Below are 13,786 nucleotides of genomic sequence, written 5' to 3'. Positions count from 1 at the left end.
AGCGACCGTATAGGACTGAGTAGAACTGCACCATAGGGTTTCCAAGGAGCACCTGGTGGATTTGAACTGTCAACCTTTTGGTTGGCAGCCAAGCTCATAACCACTGCGCCACCAGGGCCCCTTATTTCCCTCATTTTGTAGATGAGAAGACTAAGACTCAGATGATCAAAGTCACTCAGCCAGTAAATGGCAGAGTTCGGATTAAAACCCAGGGATCATTCTAAATCCAGGGCTCAATCAGGATGCCTTCCAACCAACATGTAGCATTTCAATCACATCACGAACACATATTTTGCCAAATGGCCGACATTCAAAGGAAAAATAAAGTTTTAACAGAGGTGTAATGAAGTGGTGGGGAAATCGCTGTAAATCTGGGTCATACTTCCATATTACATTGCTTCCTCATGCTGCTTAGTTTTTATAAGAACATTTACTATCAGCGTTTACACCCAGAGGGGCACTTCCCCTTTCCCACCTGTACTTCTTTCCTTTTACCCCTCTATATCAATGCAGAAGAATATGAAAAGAAAACACTTGTGTGCGATTCCACACTCCTTACAAGCTCAATTCAATTCCAACATAATCATCTTTTACCCAAAAGAGGGTTGCTAACAACAGGTAACTGGGATTCACTTTCCCAGACAACCTGAGAAGAAATATCGCAACATCGTGTTTTATGACAAAATGCAAGACCCAGTTCTACATACGCTTTTGGGATCAGAGGGCCCCTCCGCTGGCCTCGACTTGGACCTTTCAAAAACAGCTCTCAGGGACTCCTTCTCATGTTTCATCTTGCGCTTGAGAGCCTCCAGCTCAGAGGTGTCGGCGGTGGTCCCCTTTTTGGGGGGACGGATGAAGAAGGCTTTAAAGGCCTCCATGGCGGTCTCTGGCGGCTTTGGCCTGACCTCTCCAGCCAGGGTCTGGGCTTCTCCGGGGCCACACTGTCTCTCCCGGTCAGCGCTGCGGCCCATCTCTTCACCCCTCGATGGCTCAGGGTCTTCTGCCTTTGGTTCTGTCCCGGGCATGTCAAGGCTGAGCAGCTGGGAGAGCTGATCCAGGAGAGTGGGAGTGGCCTTCAGCTCAGCTGTTTTCTCCCCATTCTTCACCGGCAGTGGCCCTGCCTGCGCTAGGGACTTCTGAACAGGCTGGGTCAGTTTGAGCAAAGCCAGCTCCCCATCCTTGGGTTTAATTTCTGTGATGGTCTCCGCTGCCTCAGCCGTAACCCCTTTCTTCAGCACGCGAAGCCCACTAAAGAAAGCTGGAAGCTGGAACGTCCTCTCCCCGGGGACTTCTCTTTTGGAAGAGGCACTCTCGGTGACTCTGACACTAACGCTCTGGTTTGCTAACCCCGGTGGCACTTGGGAAACTTCTTCTGCAGCCTGGGCCTGGCTGGGGCTGTGCTCTGTCTGAAGGCCACTGTCACTAGGTTCCGACTTGTCACTTATGTCAGGTGGAGTCCTTTGGGGACCTTCTGCACAGTGTTTCACACCGCCTGGTTCCCCAGTGACCATCTTTTCCCTAGAATCTCCTGGGACTTCTTTGGGCTCTTGGGATGGCTCAGATGAAACAACACGAGGGGTCTCTGAGCCATGGGGCGTGCTTCCCTCTTCAGGCTCCAGGTCATCATCAGAGTCTGAATCACTGGTGGTGTGGACAAGGGTCCCACGAACCAAAATGACATCGGCTCTGTTAACACCCAAAGTAGGGAGTAGAAGCTCCTGACCAGGGAGAGGACCCCCTGCTTCCGCTTTTCCCCGGCTTCCCTCTGACTCAGTCTCCTCACTTCCAGGCTTCCCATCGTTTCGGGGGTCAGGGAGGACCTGAGCGTCCGCCTCCTGCTGACCCGTGCCACTGCCGGGGTCATCCTGCCCAGGTGTGCGGTCCAGCTCTAAGCTGCCAAATGCTTTCAGCACAGCACCTTCCTCTTCAGCCGTCACGGGTTCTGACTTACTCGTCAGTCCAAACAGGGATCTCACAGAGAACTTACTGAGGATCGACTGAGCCACTTCAAGTCCAGCTTCAGGTTTTTCTGGTTCAGAGACATCACTGCCATTCAGGGAATGAGCAGCGTCCTCCATGTCTCAGCAATGCCCTCGATGCAAGTTGGCCCTTTTGCTACCTTCTCCTGCTTGCTCACTTCATCCACTCCATCTGCTCTTCACTTACAGGACCCAGAGCGACGGGACCCAGGAGCCGGACTCCTCAGCCCACAGCCAGCACACCGGTCGCTTTCAGGTCACCGTGCCCTCCTGCTAGTCTGAGTGATGATGGTACACCCAGGGCAACTGAACAAGTCTGGGAGCGTCACGGCTCTGGCTGAGGCTGGGCACCTTACTACACACGGGCCGGGACGCTGCTCTTCTGGGACTTCCGCATTTATCCCTGTGGACAAAAGGCTTTCTGTGGTCAGGAGAGTCAGCCTGCCCCTGGGAATCCCTGCCGAGAACTTCGCTCCGCCCCGAGCCAGCCTTTCTCCTAGCTGCTCTCAACTTCCTCGTAGGCGAGCCAGCTGAGGCTCCCACAGTGCTGAGCCGGCAGCTAGCAGATCCTGCCGGCCCGACCCGCTCCCCTACCCCTCCCGCAGCCCCCCGAGACTCAAAAGTGATTCGGCAGAAAATCGCTGAAACACATCTTACAGCCCTCTCCCTTCTCCTTCTGGACTCCATGTTGGCCTCCCAGGCGGAAAAACTCGCAGAGCACCCACATGAACCACCACTTAACAAAGCCCAAAGCAAAGGAGTAATAGCAAGGAAAGCAACAGATCACCTCAAAATGCCCAGAACTCTCAAAGCAGTTCATTTACTGCCTTTGAAGCTTTTTTTTTTTTTTTTTAAGTGCTTTCTTTGGCTTCCCTGCAGGTCTCATCTGGAATGCAAATTTTAGCTTCAGGGCCAAAGGCAGAAAACCAACTTGACTGGTTTCAGGTGACTGCCCTTTAGCTCAGCCCTGCCTGTGTTCTACAAACAGGTACTTAGGCAAGCATACCCACCACGCCCAGTGTCCACCAGCCACAGGGGTGGAGGACCCTACAGCCCCAGCCCAGCAGGAATGACCAGCCTCTGCTTAGCAGCTATGGCTTCCTGCCCTCCTCAGGAATCCTGGCAGCAGAAGGGCACCCCCAACACTTCAGTGTTCTGACCAACTAAACGCAACCCAGCATGACACAAGGTGACATTCAACCTGTGCCTTGTTAGGTAGCGCAATGCATCAAAGGTCCCCAAGGATCCACATTCCCCTCAAGGACAAGCCATCTGAAAGGTCTTAGCATCAGGTCTCTATCACAGACCCAATCTCCTAAAGCAAAAGCTGAACAGACAAACCAGCACCGAACCACCTCCATGTAGTTTCCACCACTCCGATTAAGTGCTGGGAACCTGGTGACTAGGGACGTGGAAAAACTGCAGCTGTCTCCTGGCCGCACAACTGCCTCTTGGGACGGTTTCCTGCCGTACCTCAAGATCTCAGTGGTTTTCGAATCCAGTCCAGTCAGCACGCATAGTGAGCAGCTTGGATGGGCAGAGCACTGTCTTGGGCTGGCAGGAGAATCAAACTTGCTTAACAGTGATTGTCTGCTCCCTTGGAGCAAAGCCAAAACCCTGGTGGCTAAGTGGCTAAGAGCTATGGCTGCTAACCAAAAAGGTTGGCAGTTCAAATCCACCAGGCACTCCTTGGAAACTCTGTGGGGCAGTTCTACTCTGTCCTGTAGGGTCGTTATGAGTCGGAATTAACTTGACAGCAACAGGTTTTTTTTTTTTGAGTAAAGTGTCAGGAAGACTGTGTCCAAGTAAGTGTTAAACACAAACGGCAATTTATTCTGCAAAATGGAAGGAGTAGCCGCAAGCAAAGAGAGTCTTTGTTCATCTGCAGAGGGAATGGCAGTGGGTCACACGCTGATCGCCTGAGCCACCTTCCCCAGCATTAAGAGCCATGAGGGTAAGTATTCATTCTGATAAATTCTGGTTGCTATGATGCATGTCTAGCAATATGTTCAAAAGTAACCCTCACGCCAATAAACAGGGTACATGTCATTATACCCCACCAACCCCTGTGAGAAAGTTAACAGAAAGAACACACCTCCTAGTTCCTGATCTGACCCGGTGTCTAAACAGACACTTTCTTGTTTGTTCCTTATCCTAGCATATTTTGGGATTATTAACTGTGGCACACTTAATCAAAAGGCCACTAGGACGCTGCAGGAAAATTCAGTGGTGTCATTCCAGTCTCAGAACGAGCCTCCTATCTAGAGGAAATGCTCACCGATAAAATCAGAGAACTTCTGCTTCTTCAAGGTTGAGGAAAGAAGGAATCATCAAACCAGATCAAATAAAATTAGTCTTCTTAAGAGCTACACAAACCATTCAAAAAGGGGGTGAGGGGAAGAGTCGCGGCATACACTTAGACACAAGATGGAAGGGGTTGGTGTCCCTTCTACATCACAGCATGTGGAAGAATTACAGAGGTTCCGGCATCCTCTCAATACTCACAGACGCCAACGTAATTTCAGGATAGTGTGGGAAATCTTTGGTGCTAGGATATTTGATCTTAGCCCCTTGGCTGTAGGTAGGGAAGGCATTATTAGCCTAATTTTAAAAGTTAGGCAACCACGGCCAAGAGAATTAAAGTAACTGATCACAGTTGCACAGCCCGTAAGTGGGAAGTAATAACAACATCGAATATTTATTGGTTGTTTACTGTGTGCCAAGAACTTTCTAGGTGCTGCGCGTATATTAATTGATTTGACACTCATAACTACTATATGAAGTTGGTATATTATTATTCCTATTAGGAAACTGAGGTGCAGAAACATTAACCACCTTGCCTATGTTCACAGAGTCAGTGAGGAGTAGAACTAGAATAGGAACCCAAGAAGCTGTTCTTTAGAATGTACACTGTGAATCACACATCTAAAACCCAGAGCTTCCACTTGCTGTCAAAGTAGGATGCCACGGAAAACTGAGTGTTGATGTGTACAACATCTCTCAGCCCAGTTAATTCGTGGTCTCTCACTAGGAAGTAAAATGAACTTTGCCCTCCAAAATGACACAGGAGACTGGCTTCACAAAAACTTATACTGAGAATCCCCTCCTGTAACTTGAGGGAAAATCTAGAGGGACGGCTTAGAATACCAAGCAAATATTGCAGAGATACTTGGCTTGTTTGTCTACTGGTCACACATAAGACACAGAAACTTCTGGACTCATAAACACCTCAGGAGGCTTTCCAGCTTATCCATACCACTCTCCTTCATTTATGAAGCACGCCACCTCTTACAAAGACTTATTTTCCTAATATAAGACTTATTCAGTGTGGCCCCCTAAAGATGTTCAAATCCTAGTCCCTGGAACCTATGAATATGTTACCTTCCATGGCAAAGGGGACTTTGCAGATATGATTGAGACGTTGATTGAAACCTTAAGATGGAGAGACCATCCTGGATTATCTGGATGGGTGCAATGTAATGGCAAATGTTTTGTAAATGTGGAAGAGGGAGGCAGAGAATGAGCATCAGAGCAATTCAGCATGAGAAAGACTTGACCAGGCATTGCTGACTTTGAAGATGGAAGGGGACGATGAGCCAAGGAATGCAGGCAGCCGCTAGGAGCTGGAAAAGGCAAGGAAACAGACTGTCTGCCAGGGCCTCCAGAAGGAACACAGCCCGGCTGATGCCTTGATTGTATTCCACTGAGACCCATTTCAGACTTCTGACCTCTTGAGCTGTAAGAATAAATCTGTCTTGTTTTAAGCCATTAAGTCTGTTTTAATTTGTTACAGCGGCACTAGAAAACTAATATATTCATCCAACAATCAATAATAGCACCAACTACGTCCAAGGCTCTGGAGATATAAAAAACGAAGAGTCTCCATCCCTCTACCTTCAAGAAATGTGTAGCTTAGTAGGGGAAATCAGTCAAGAAAGTCTGTTCATACACTGTTAACAACGTACTTCATATCCAGGACTCAGGCTAAATGGCAAATAAGAGACCAGAAAACAATTGCGGGTGAGAGGAGGCGGTCATCACCTAAATATGAGGGTGAGGAAGAAAGGGCAGCACAGTAACGCCAACAGATCTCTGGACACTTCCTCCTTCAGGCCACTGATTCTCGTGACCGTGAGAAATGTTTCCAACACTAAATGAACTGAAAAAACATTTCACAGCATAATGTTCAAATAAGCAACTTACAGACCTGACCTAAATTGGTTGGTCTTGAAAAAAATGAGTCAACTTAAAGTGTTAACATTTGGAGGGGGAAAATCATCACTTCCTTTGGTCGTTATTTATTCCAGTGTCTTATTCTGTGATCAATACTTACTAAGCACCTTCTACACAAAACCATGAGTCAGGATCCACCCAGCGGCACCTAACAACAACAACATCACAAAACTGTGATGGTCGAGACTTTCCTCCCACACAACCTGCTACAATCTAAACTGATTCTCTTGTGTTCTACCAGTAAGACACTTGAACTCTTCACTAGCCACATCTGTGCAAAAGGCCAGATTAAAAGTTATCTACCATATGTTGGAAACCCTGGTGGCATACTGGTTAAGAGCTAAAGCTGCTAACCAAAAGGTCTGCAGTTCGAATCCACCGGGCGCTCCTTGGAAACCATATAGGGCGGTTCTACCCTGTCCTATAGGGTCACTATGAGTCAGAATTGACTCGACGGCAATGGGTTTGTTTTTTTTTTTTTTGGTTTACAATAGACAGCTAAGGAAAACCACACATGATAATTAGGAAGCATCTGACACACATTAAATTCCCTATAAATCTGTGTTAAACAATCAGCGTCCAGCTACTTAAAATCTGGACATAGTATCTACGCTGGGAATTCACTACCAGTGAATCCTCCACGTTCCGCTCGTCACACAATCCCCACAGCTGTTCCTAGTTTGAAGCTTGAGGTGACTGTACCTCATGGCAGTAAGCATCAACTCCTAAAAAGCGGACACCTGGTTAGAGATTCCTAGAAGAGTAATTACAACAAAAGGCACATCACCTCCCGGTAACAGCAGAGCCTAGCTCCTTGACGCCCATAAAAGAGAAGTCAGCATCACAAACCATTCTGTTGTTTTGTTTGTTAATCAGTTTGCAAAAATTGGATACTGCCGAAAAGAAACACCTCCTAAAGCTACCCTTACTCTTGGTAGCTGTCACGGATTGAATTATGTCCCCCTAAAAATGTGCGTATCAATTTCACTGGGCCACGATTCCCAGTATTGCGTGGCTGTCCTCCATTTTGTGACTGTAATTTTACATTAAAGAGGATTAGGGTGGGATTGTAACACCCTTACTAAGGTCACATCCCTGATCCAATGTAAAGGGAGTTTCCCTGGAGTGTGGCCTGCACCATCTTTTATCTGACAAGAGATAAAAGGAAAGAGAAGCAAGCAGAGAGTGGGGACCTCGTACCACCAAGAAAGCAGCGCTGGGAGCAGAGAGCATCCTTTGGACCCGGGGTCCCTGCGTGAAGACGCTTCTAGTCTGGGGGAAGATTGACGAGAAGGCCAACAGAAAGAAAAGCCTTCCCCTGGAGCTGACGCCCCGAATTTGGACTTCTAGCCCACTTTACTGTGAAGAAATGAATTTCCCTTTGTAAAAGTCATCCACTTGTGGTATTTCTGTTACAGAAGCACTAGGTGACTAAGACAGTAGCCCTTCTCCGTATTATTCAGTTCAGATAATCTCCTCCCACCCCCGCCACACACACATTCTCGTAAAACCCCAAAAGGGAAGGGAAAAGTAAGGCAAAGGAGATTACACTTCATTTTGTTAGGCTACTGAATTCTCAGATTTCTCTCTGTCCAGTGTATTCCAAGTTCTGGGCTGATTTTAATGGCCCAACATCCCAAAGTGGTTCAACGAGGTTCACGTGAAAGTTGCTTCAGCTAACAAGTGGAAAATGGACTTCAAATTAGTGAGGGTAAGTGAGGGTATAGCAACTATTTCTGTGGAAGAAAGGTTTAGAGATAGACTGGGAAACGTAAGTAAATTACGGAAAAGGTATGAGTGGGGTAGTCAGTGGAGATGGGATTTTTGTTTGTTTTTGGTTCAGAGAATGTGTTTTATCTTACCTAGTAAAGTCTGGTACAAAACGGGAGATCTGGGCAAATAATGGCATCACAAGTACTCAAAACATTTGTTAAAGAATGAGGCATCATACAGGAAAGGCGTGTAAGATTATAGGAGGCTTTGGGAAGAATCAGGGTTTTGGAGGCCAAATGGGACCTCACAAATATTAGAAACCATCCACCTTAACCTTCTTGTTTTAAAGAAGAAATCTGAAGTCAAGAGAAGCTGAATGACTGGTACCAGGTGACACCGCTCAAATGCAGCATCAGATGAGAAACAGGGTGTCCTACACCTGTCCATATCACATCACCCTACAGACATGACAGGAGATCTTACCCTCTTCCTCATCAGCATCCTCCTTATGCTCATTCTCCACATCTTCAAAACGGAGACAACACCTTGCTTCTGCCTAATTCACAGGAATAGCTGAGGCCCAATAAAAGAAAAAGCCAGTAGTCCCCTCAGACTGCTTCTTCTAATCTAGTTTTACAGCACGTCCCCGGCCTTCACTGAGTAGTGTTTCTCTACCATCCAAATGCAACGCCTACCACAGCCCCTCTGGGTCAGCCTATCAAAAGCTAGCAACTGTTTCTCCTAATTGGTTAAAAAGAAAAAGGGATGGAAACAGGCTTCACCTGCCTACTGCAAAGACAGTTCCCACTGATGAAGGTGTTTTCCTATTGCGCCATCTTCATGTAAGTATTTTTAAGACGGTTCCACCGAGCAGAACCCAAGCTTCCTTGGAAATGAGTGTCAATAATAAACTAGGTGATTCTAAAAAGGAAAGGAGAGGCTGGGGCTACCTACGAAGCTTGGGGAAAGACAGACAGCAGCCGGCGCGTGATCTTCGCATGATCAAGGAACAAGCAGACCGTGGCAGAGTGGTTAAGAGCCTGGCTCTGGGGGCCTGGGCTCCCACTCTTCTCTGTCCCTCCTAGAAGTCTGACCGTGGGAAAGTTTCCTCACCTGGAAACTGGGCATAAGAACAGCACTGACTTCACGGATTGTTAAAGGGATTAAATAAGCCAGTATGTGTTTGACACTCTCCGTAATGCCTGGCACACAGTAAGTACTTAGTTTGTATGATATATTTTCACAGAAAAGGAACTTGGTTTGGAACATCACCCAGCAGCTAACAGAATTTTTTTTTTTTTAACCTTGTCAATATGAAACAAGTATTAACTGATGAGCTGCCAGCCCAGGCAGGAATGGGCTCCGTCCCAATTCCTCCTACATATACACCCGGGCAGAGGGGCCCTTGGGTCTGAACAGGATTGAAAGGCCTACTAAATACAATGCTGCCTCTCCCAGCCACATCCACACCATAAGTGAATCGAGCTCCAAAGGAAACACTGTCAAGGGATCCTTTTGGGTTTTTCAGGGCCAGTGCCCTCAGGATTGGTTTTGACCCTCTGTGTCACTGAAGAGAGGAATTAGCTTAAAGTTTTCTCAGGCGGTCACTGGAAAAGTGTGTGGCAAAGTTCACCCTATCCATATTACTTTTTCTGGGCTCCAACATGATTTTTAAACCAACTCAATCATTTCAGAAAAAGATACCCTACAAATTTGGGGTTTCTTTCCATCCTTTCTCCAAGAGTCACATCAAAGCACTCTGATAACAGCACTGTGGGGGTCCTCCCCCAGCACCATGCTTTCCCATCCCTACAGGGAAAGTCTGTTTCCAGGCAGTGCTGGGCCTAGGAAAGAACACAAGCCATCTGCAACACAGCACTGCCTGTTGCCTTCTATCTCCGTTTTTAGGCCATCTCATTAGACTTCAAAGGCACTACCGCATTTAAAATTTTCTTACTCCTACAAATTCGAAACCCAAGCTTGAAAAAGACTTCGCTGGTTTGCGTCTTACTGAGAAATATTTCTAAGATTGGGTTCCACCAAGCAGTACTGAAGGTTCCTTGGCCATGGATTCAATGTTGATAACAAAATAACATAATATAAAAGGGAGAAGGAAGGCTGTCACTCAACGGAGCCCATTCCTGCCTGGGTTGGCAGCTCATCAGTTAATACTGTTTCATATTGACAAACTGGAGGTGAAAATAAAAAGGAGCAGTCTTTAAGGTATGGGTTTTCCTGGGACACGTTTCCGAAGGGTTTTGAGCTTTCCCAAAGCGAAGAGAATCCTACTGACATCCCACATAAGCAATGACGACAGGCAGCATGGGGGCCGTGGAGAAAGAATTTCCCTGTGGCCGAAGTTGCTCTTGATAAAAGTTCTCGATGCAGCTCTGGAATCTAATAAATCACATCTACCATCTGACCATACTCGCTTTATTCCCAAGTAGTAACTCCAGACAGTTACCGGCTACCGCTGTAACTATCTATTTTTTTTTTCCTTCCTTCCTTGATTTTTTTAATTAAAAGTTGTCTTGAGAATAGTAATACCATCTCCAAAGATACAGGTATCCTTTTTTATTTAGTTATACTTACTTACTTGTTCATTTACTTATTTATTTAAATTTAAAGGGGGCAATGGAAAAATTAGGGAAGGTGGCAATTTCCCTGAAACAAAATTCAGGTTGATGAGCAGAGCAGGCATCAGGGAGAGGGAGGAGAGAACGTGCAGTTTTTTACGGTGCCACTGTTTTCCCGAGTAGGCGCCAGCGTTAGGTTCTTTATGCCCGACTTCTTGTACCTTAATTCTCCCCTTAACCCCATCTTATAGGTTAGTGCTGTCTGTGGGACTTTCTGCCATGAAGGAAATGTTCTTCTGTATCTGCGTCATCCAGTGTACTAGATAAAAGCCACATGTGACCTCTGAGCACTTCGATGTGGCTAATGTGACTGGTGGTGCAGCGGTTAAGCACTGGGCTGCTAACCGAAAGGTCGGTGGTTTGAACCCAACAGCGGCTACCTGGGAGAAAAGACCTGGTGATCTGCTCGCATAAAGATTACAACCCAGGAAACCCTATGGAGCAGTTCTACCCTGCAAAGAGGGTTGCTATGAGTTAGACTTGATGGCACATAACACCAACAACAAATGTGAATGAGAATCTAACTTTTCAATTGTCTTTACCATATTTTTACATAAATAACGCACGCCTTCTATGTTTGTTTGCCAACCGTTCCCCCCAGAGGTATTTTCACTGTGCTAATTTTTTTTACAGCAACATGTAATTTACTGTACGCTGCTGTAGCCGTTAATCCTGAGGCTCGAAGAAATTAGGTGAATTCCAAGATTACATAATCAGTGAGTGGCAAAGCCAGGATTTGACACCAGATCAATCTGATTCTAAATCTTTGTTCTGTTCATTACAATAAGCCACACTATAGTATTTATAGCAGTTCTTTTTCATATTGAAACACAGGACAGCAGGCAAAATAGATTGCCTCGTTACCAGAACAAAATGGCTAATGAAATGAGAAGAAATTTGCAGAGAGAAGATAGGGCACAAAGATGATGAGCCCCACTTTTGACGGGTAAAGATTCCTTGAACTTTATAGCCATATAATAATTTAGTCATTTTAACAGAAAACTGTGGGAACAGATGTTATTGCATTAAAATTACAGGGGAGAAAGTAAGCTAGGTGTTGCTGCAATATGACCCTATTCTTGAACACAATTAAAGAGGAAGCAGAGAGTAAGCAGAGGAGGGGACAACAGCTATGGCTTTAAGGTAGGACGTACTTGGGTTCAACATGAGATAACTTAGTAGTCACACAGTAGCTGTGTTATTTTAAGCAATTTTCTTAACATCTCTGAGTCAGTGTCCACATGTATAAAACGGAAAAAATAATACTTAACTCATGGAAACCCTGGTGGCATAGTGGTTAAGAGCTGCAACTGCTAACTCAAATCCACCAGCTGCTCCTTGGAAACCCTGTGGGGCAGTTCTATGAGTCGGAATTGACTCGAAGGCAACGGGTTTGGTTTTGGTTTTTTTAACTCATAGGATTGTTCTAAGAAATACATGTGCTAATATTCCCAACCCAGTGCCTGACTGATTCACTATAGACAATGAATGGTGGCCGTCGTTATTACGGAGCATGCATGGTTTTAGGGGAAGGAACACATTTCCAGCTTTGAACTGTATTCACTATTGTCTCCACTTGGTACATCACTTTGAGATTTAAACAAAACGAGTATGTATAGCCCTATTATCATTTTCAACACTTCAAAAAGTATCATGAAACATTCTGAAGAAAGTTATAAAATGTGCCTAGAATCAAGGTCACCCACTTTCTACAGCTAGAGAGGGCAGTTTATGATGTTCATACACAGGACATTTATGCAGTAGTTGCAGTCCTTAATGCCATTTAAAAATAATGATGTTAATAAATCAGCATGGCTTAATTAAAAGTCTGTTAAAAACCAAAAGGCAAAAGAAAAATAACTGGACCATAAAACCTGAAACTTTATGTTAGCACAGAAGTGTTCTCAAAAACCCTCTATGCAAATACTACTGCATTTCTAATTTTAAATGGGTCAGTAAGATTGTAATTTTAACCACAAATTCCTATTTTCATTCTGGAGAAAGAAGAAAGAAAATGCTTTTCTAAAATCCATACATGGAATATGAAAGGTACATACAGAAAGAGACCAGGGTTTAAAGAGACCATGGAAGCTTCTAGCACTCTACATCCAACAAATGCACACAGAACTGCAGTATTTCAGACAGAAAAGGACGACTAGAAATATGGAACTCGTCCAAAGGAGGTGTCTTAGCTTGTGGTACTGCTGTAACAGAAATACCACAAGCAGGTGGTTTTAAAGAACAAAATTTATTTTCTCAAACTTCAGGAGACTGGAAGTCTGAATTCAGGGCACTGGCTTGAGGGGAAAGCTCTCTCTCTGACCACTCTGGGGGAAAATCCTTGTCTAAGCTTCTCTAGCCCTGGATTTCTTCTGTTCCTCAGAGATTTCCATGTCGCATCACTCTTTCCCCCATTTGTCCCTGCCTGCTTCTGTGCCTAATCTCCTCTTTTTATATCTCAAAAAGGGTTAGGTTTCAGACACACCCTACCATAGCTATGGTAGTCAAAACAGCCTGGTACTGGTACAAGAATAGACACATAGACCAATGGAACAGAATTGAGAAGCCAGAAATAAATCCATCCACCTATGGACAGTTAATCTTTGACAAAGGGTAGAAATCTATTAAATGCAGAAAAGAGAGTCCCTTTAACAAACGGTGCTGGCAAAACTGAATATCCATTTGAATGAAAATGAAACAGAATCCATACCTCACACCATACACAAAAACTAAAGATGTATCAAAGACCTAAATGTAAAACCACAAAGATCACAGAAGAAAAAAAAGGGGACAAACCTCGAAGCTCTAATTTACGGTATAACTAAATTTATACAACATAACTAAAAAAGCACAAACAGCAGAAGATAAATTAGACAATTGGGACCTCCTGAAAATCAAATACTTATGCTCATCAAAAGACTTTTCCAAAAAGAGAACCCACAGACTGGGAAAAATTTTTGGCTATGACATCCTTGTCTAATCTCTAAAATTTATAGAAACCTCCAACGACACAACAACAAAAAGACAAACAACCCAATTAAAAAACTGGTGGGAGTTCTGGCAAAATGGCCTTCTAGGCAGAAGCACCACACCGTCCCTCCACAGCAAAGATCCGAAAAACTAAGCCAAACAGAGAATACAACAATCCTGAAACCCTAAAACATCAAATGAAGAGATAAAGAACTCAGCCAAGCACCAAATGCAGTGAGAAAACTGACAGAGAAC

At 45.1% G+C, this 13,786-nt stretch overlaps 1 protein-coding gene across 2 annotated transcripts in view; it reads right to left on the bottom strand.

Annotated features, from left to right (window-relative positions):
* FMN1 (formin 1) overlaps window positions 1–13,786 on the bottom strand; it is a 471,169-nt gene that overhangs the window by 358,253 nt on the left and 99,130 nt on the right. Inside the window, exon 1 of one of the 2 annotated variants that reach the window (XM_004380593.2) lies at window positions 708–2,247. The exons of the other annotated variant lie outside the window; for it this stretch is intronic. Coding sequence (XP_004380650.1) covers window positions 708–2,078 — 1,371 coding nt within the window. The 5' untranslated portion in view covers window positions 2,079–2,247. Of the gene's footprint in view, window positions 1–707; window positions 2,248–13,786 lie in introns of those variants that run through there. 2 annotated transcript variants of the gene reach the window in all.

Source organism: Trichechus manatus, unplaced genomic scaffold (genome assembly GCF_000243295.1).
Source record: "Trichechus manatus latirostris isolate Lorelei unplaced genomic scaffold, TriManLat1.0 scaffold00076, whole genome shotgun sequence".
NCBI classification, from domain to species: domain Eukaryota; kingdom Metazoa; phylum Chordata; class Mammalia; order Sirenia; family Trichechidae; genus Trichechus; species Trichechus manatus.
This window is presented reverse-complemented; position numbering and strand designations above follow the sequence as displayed.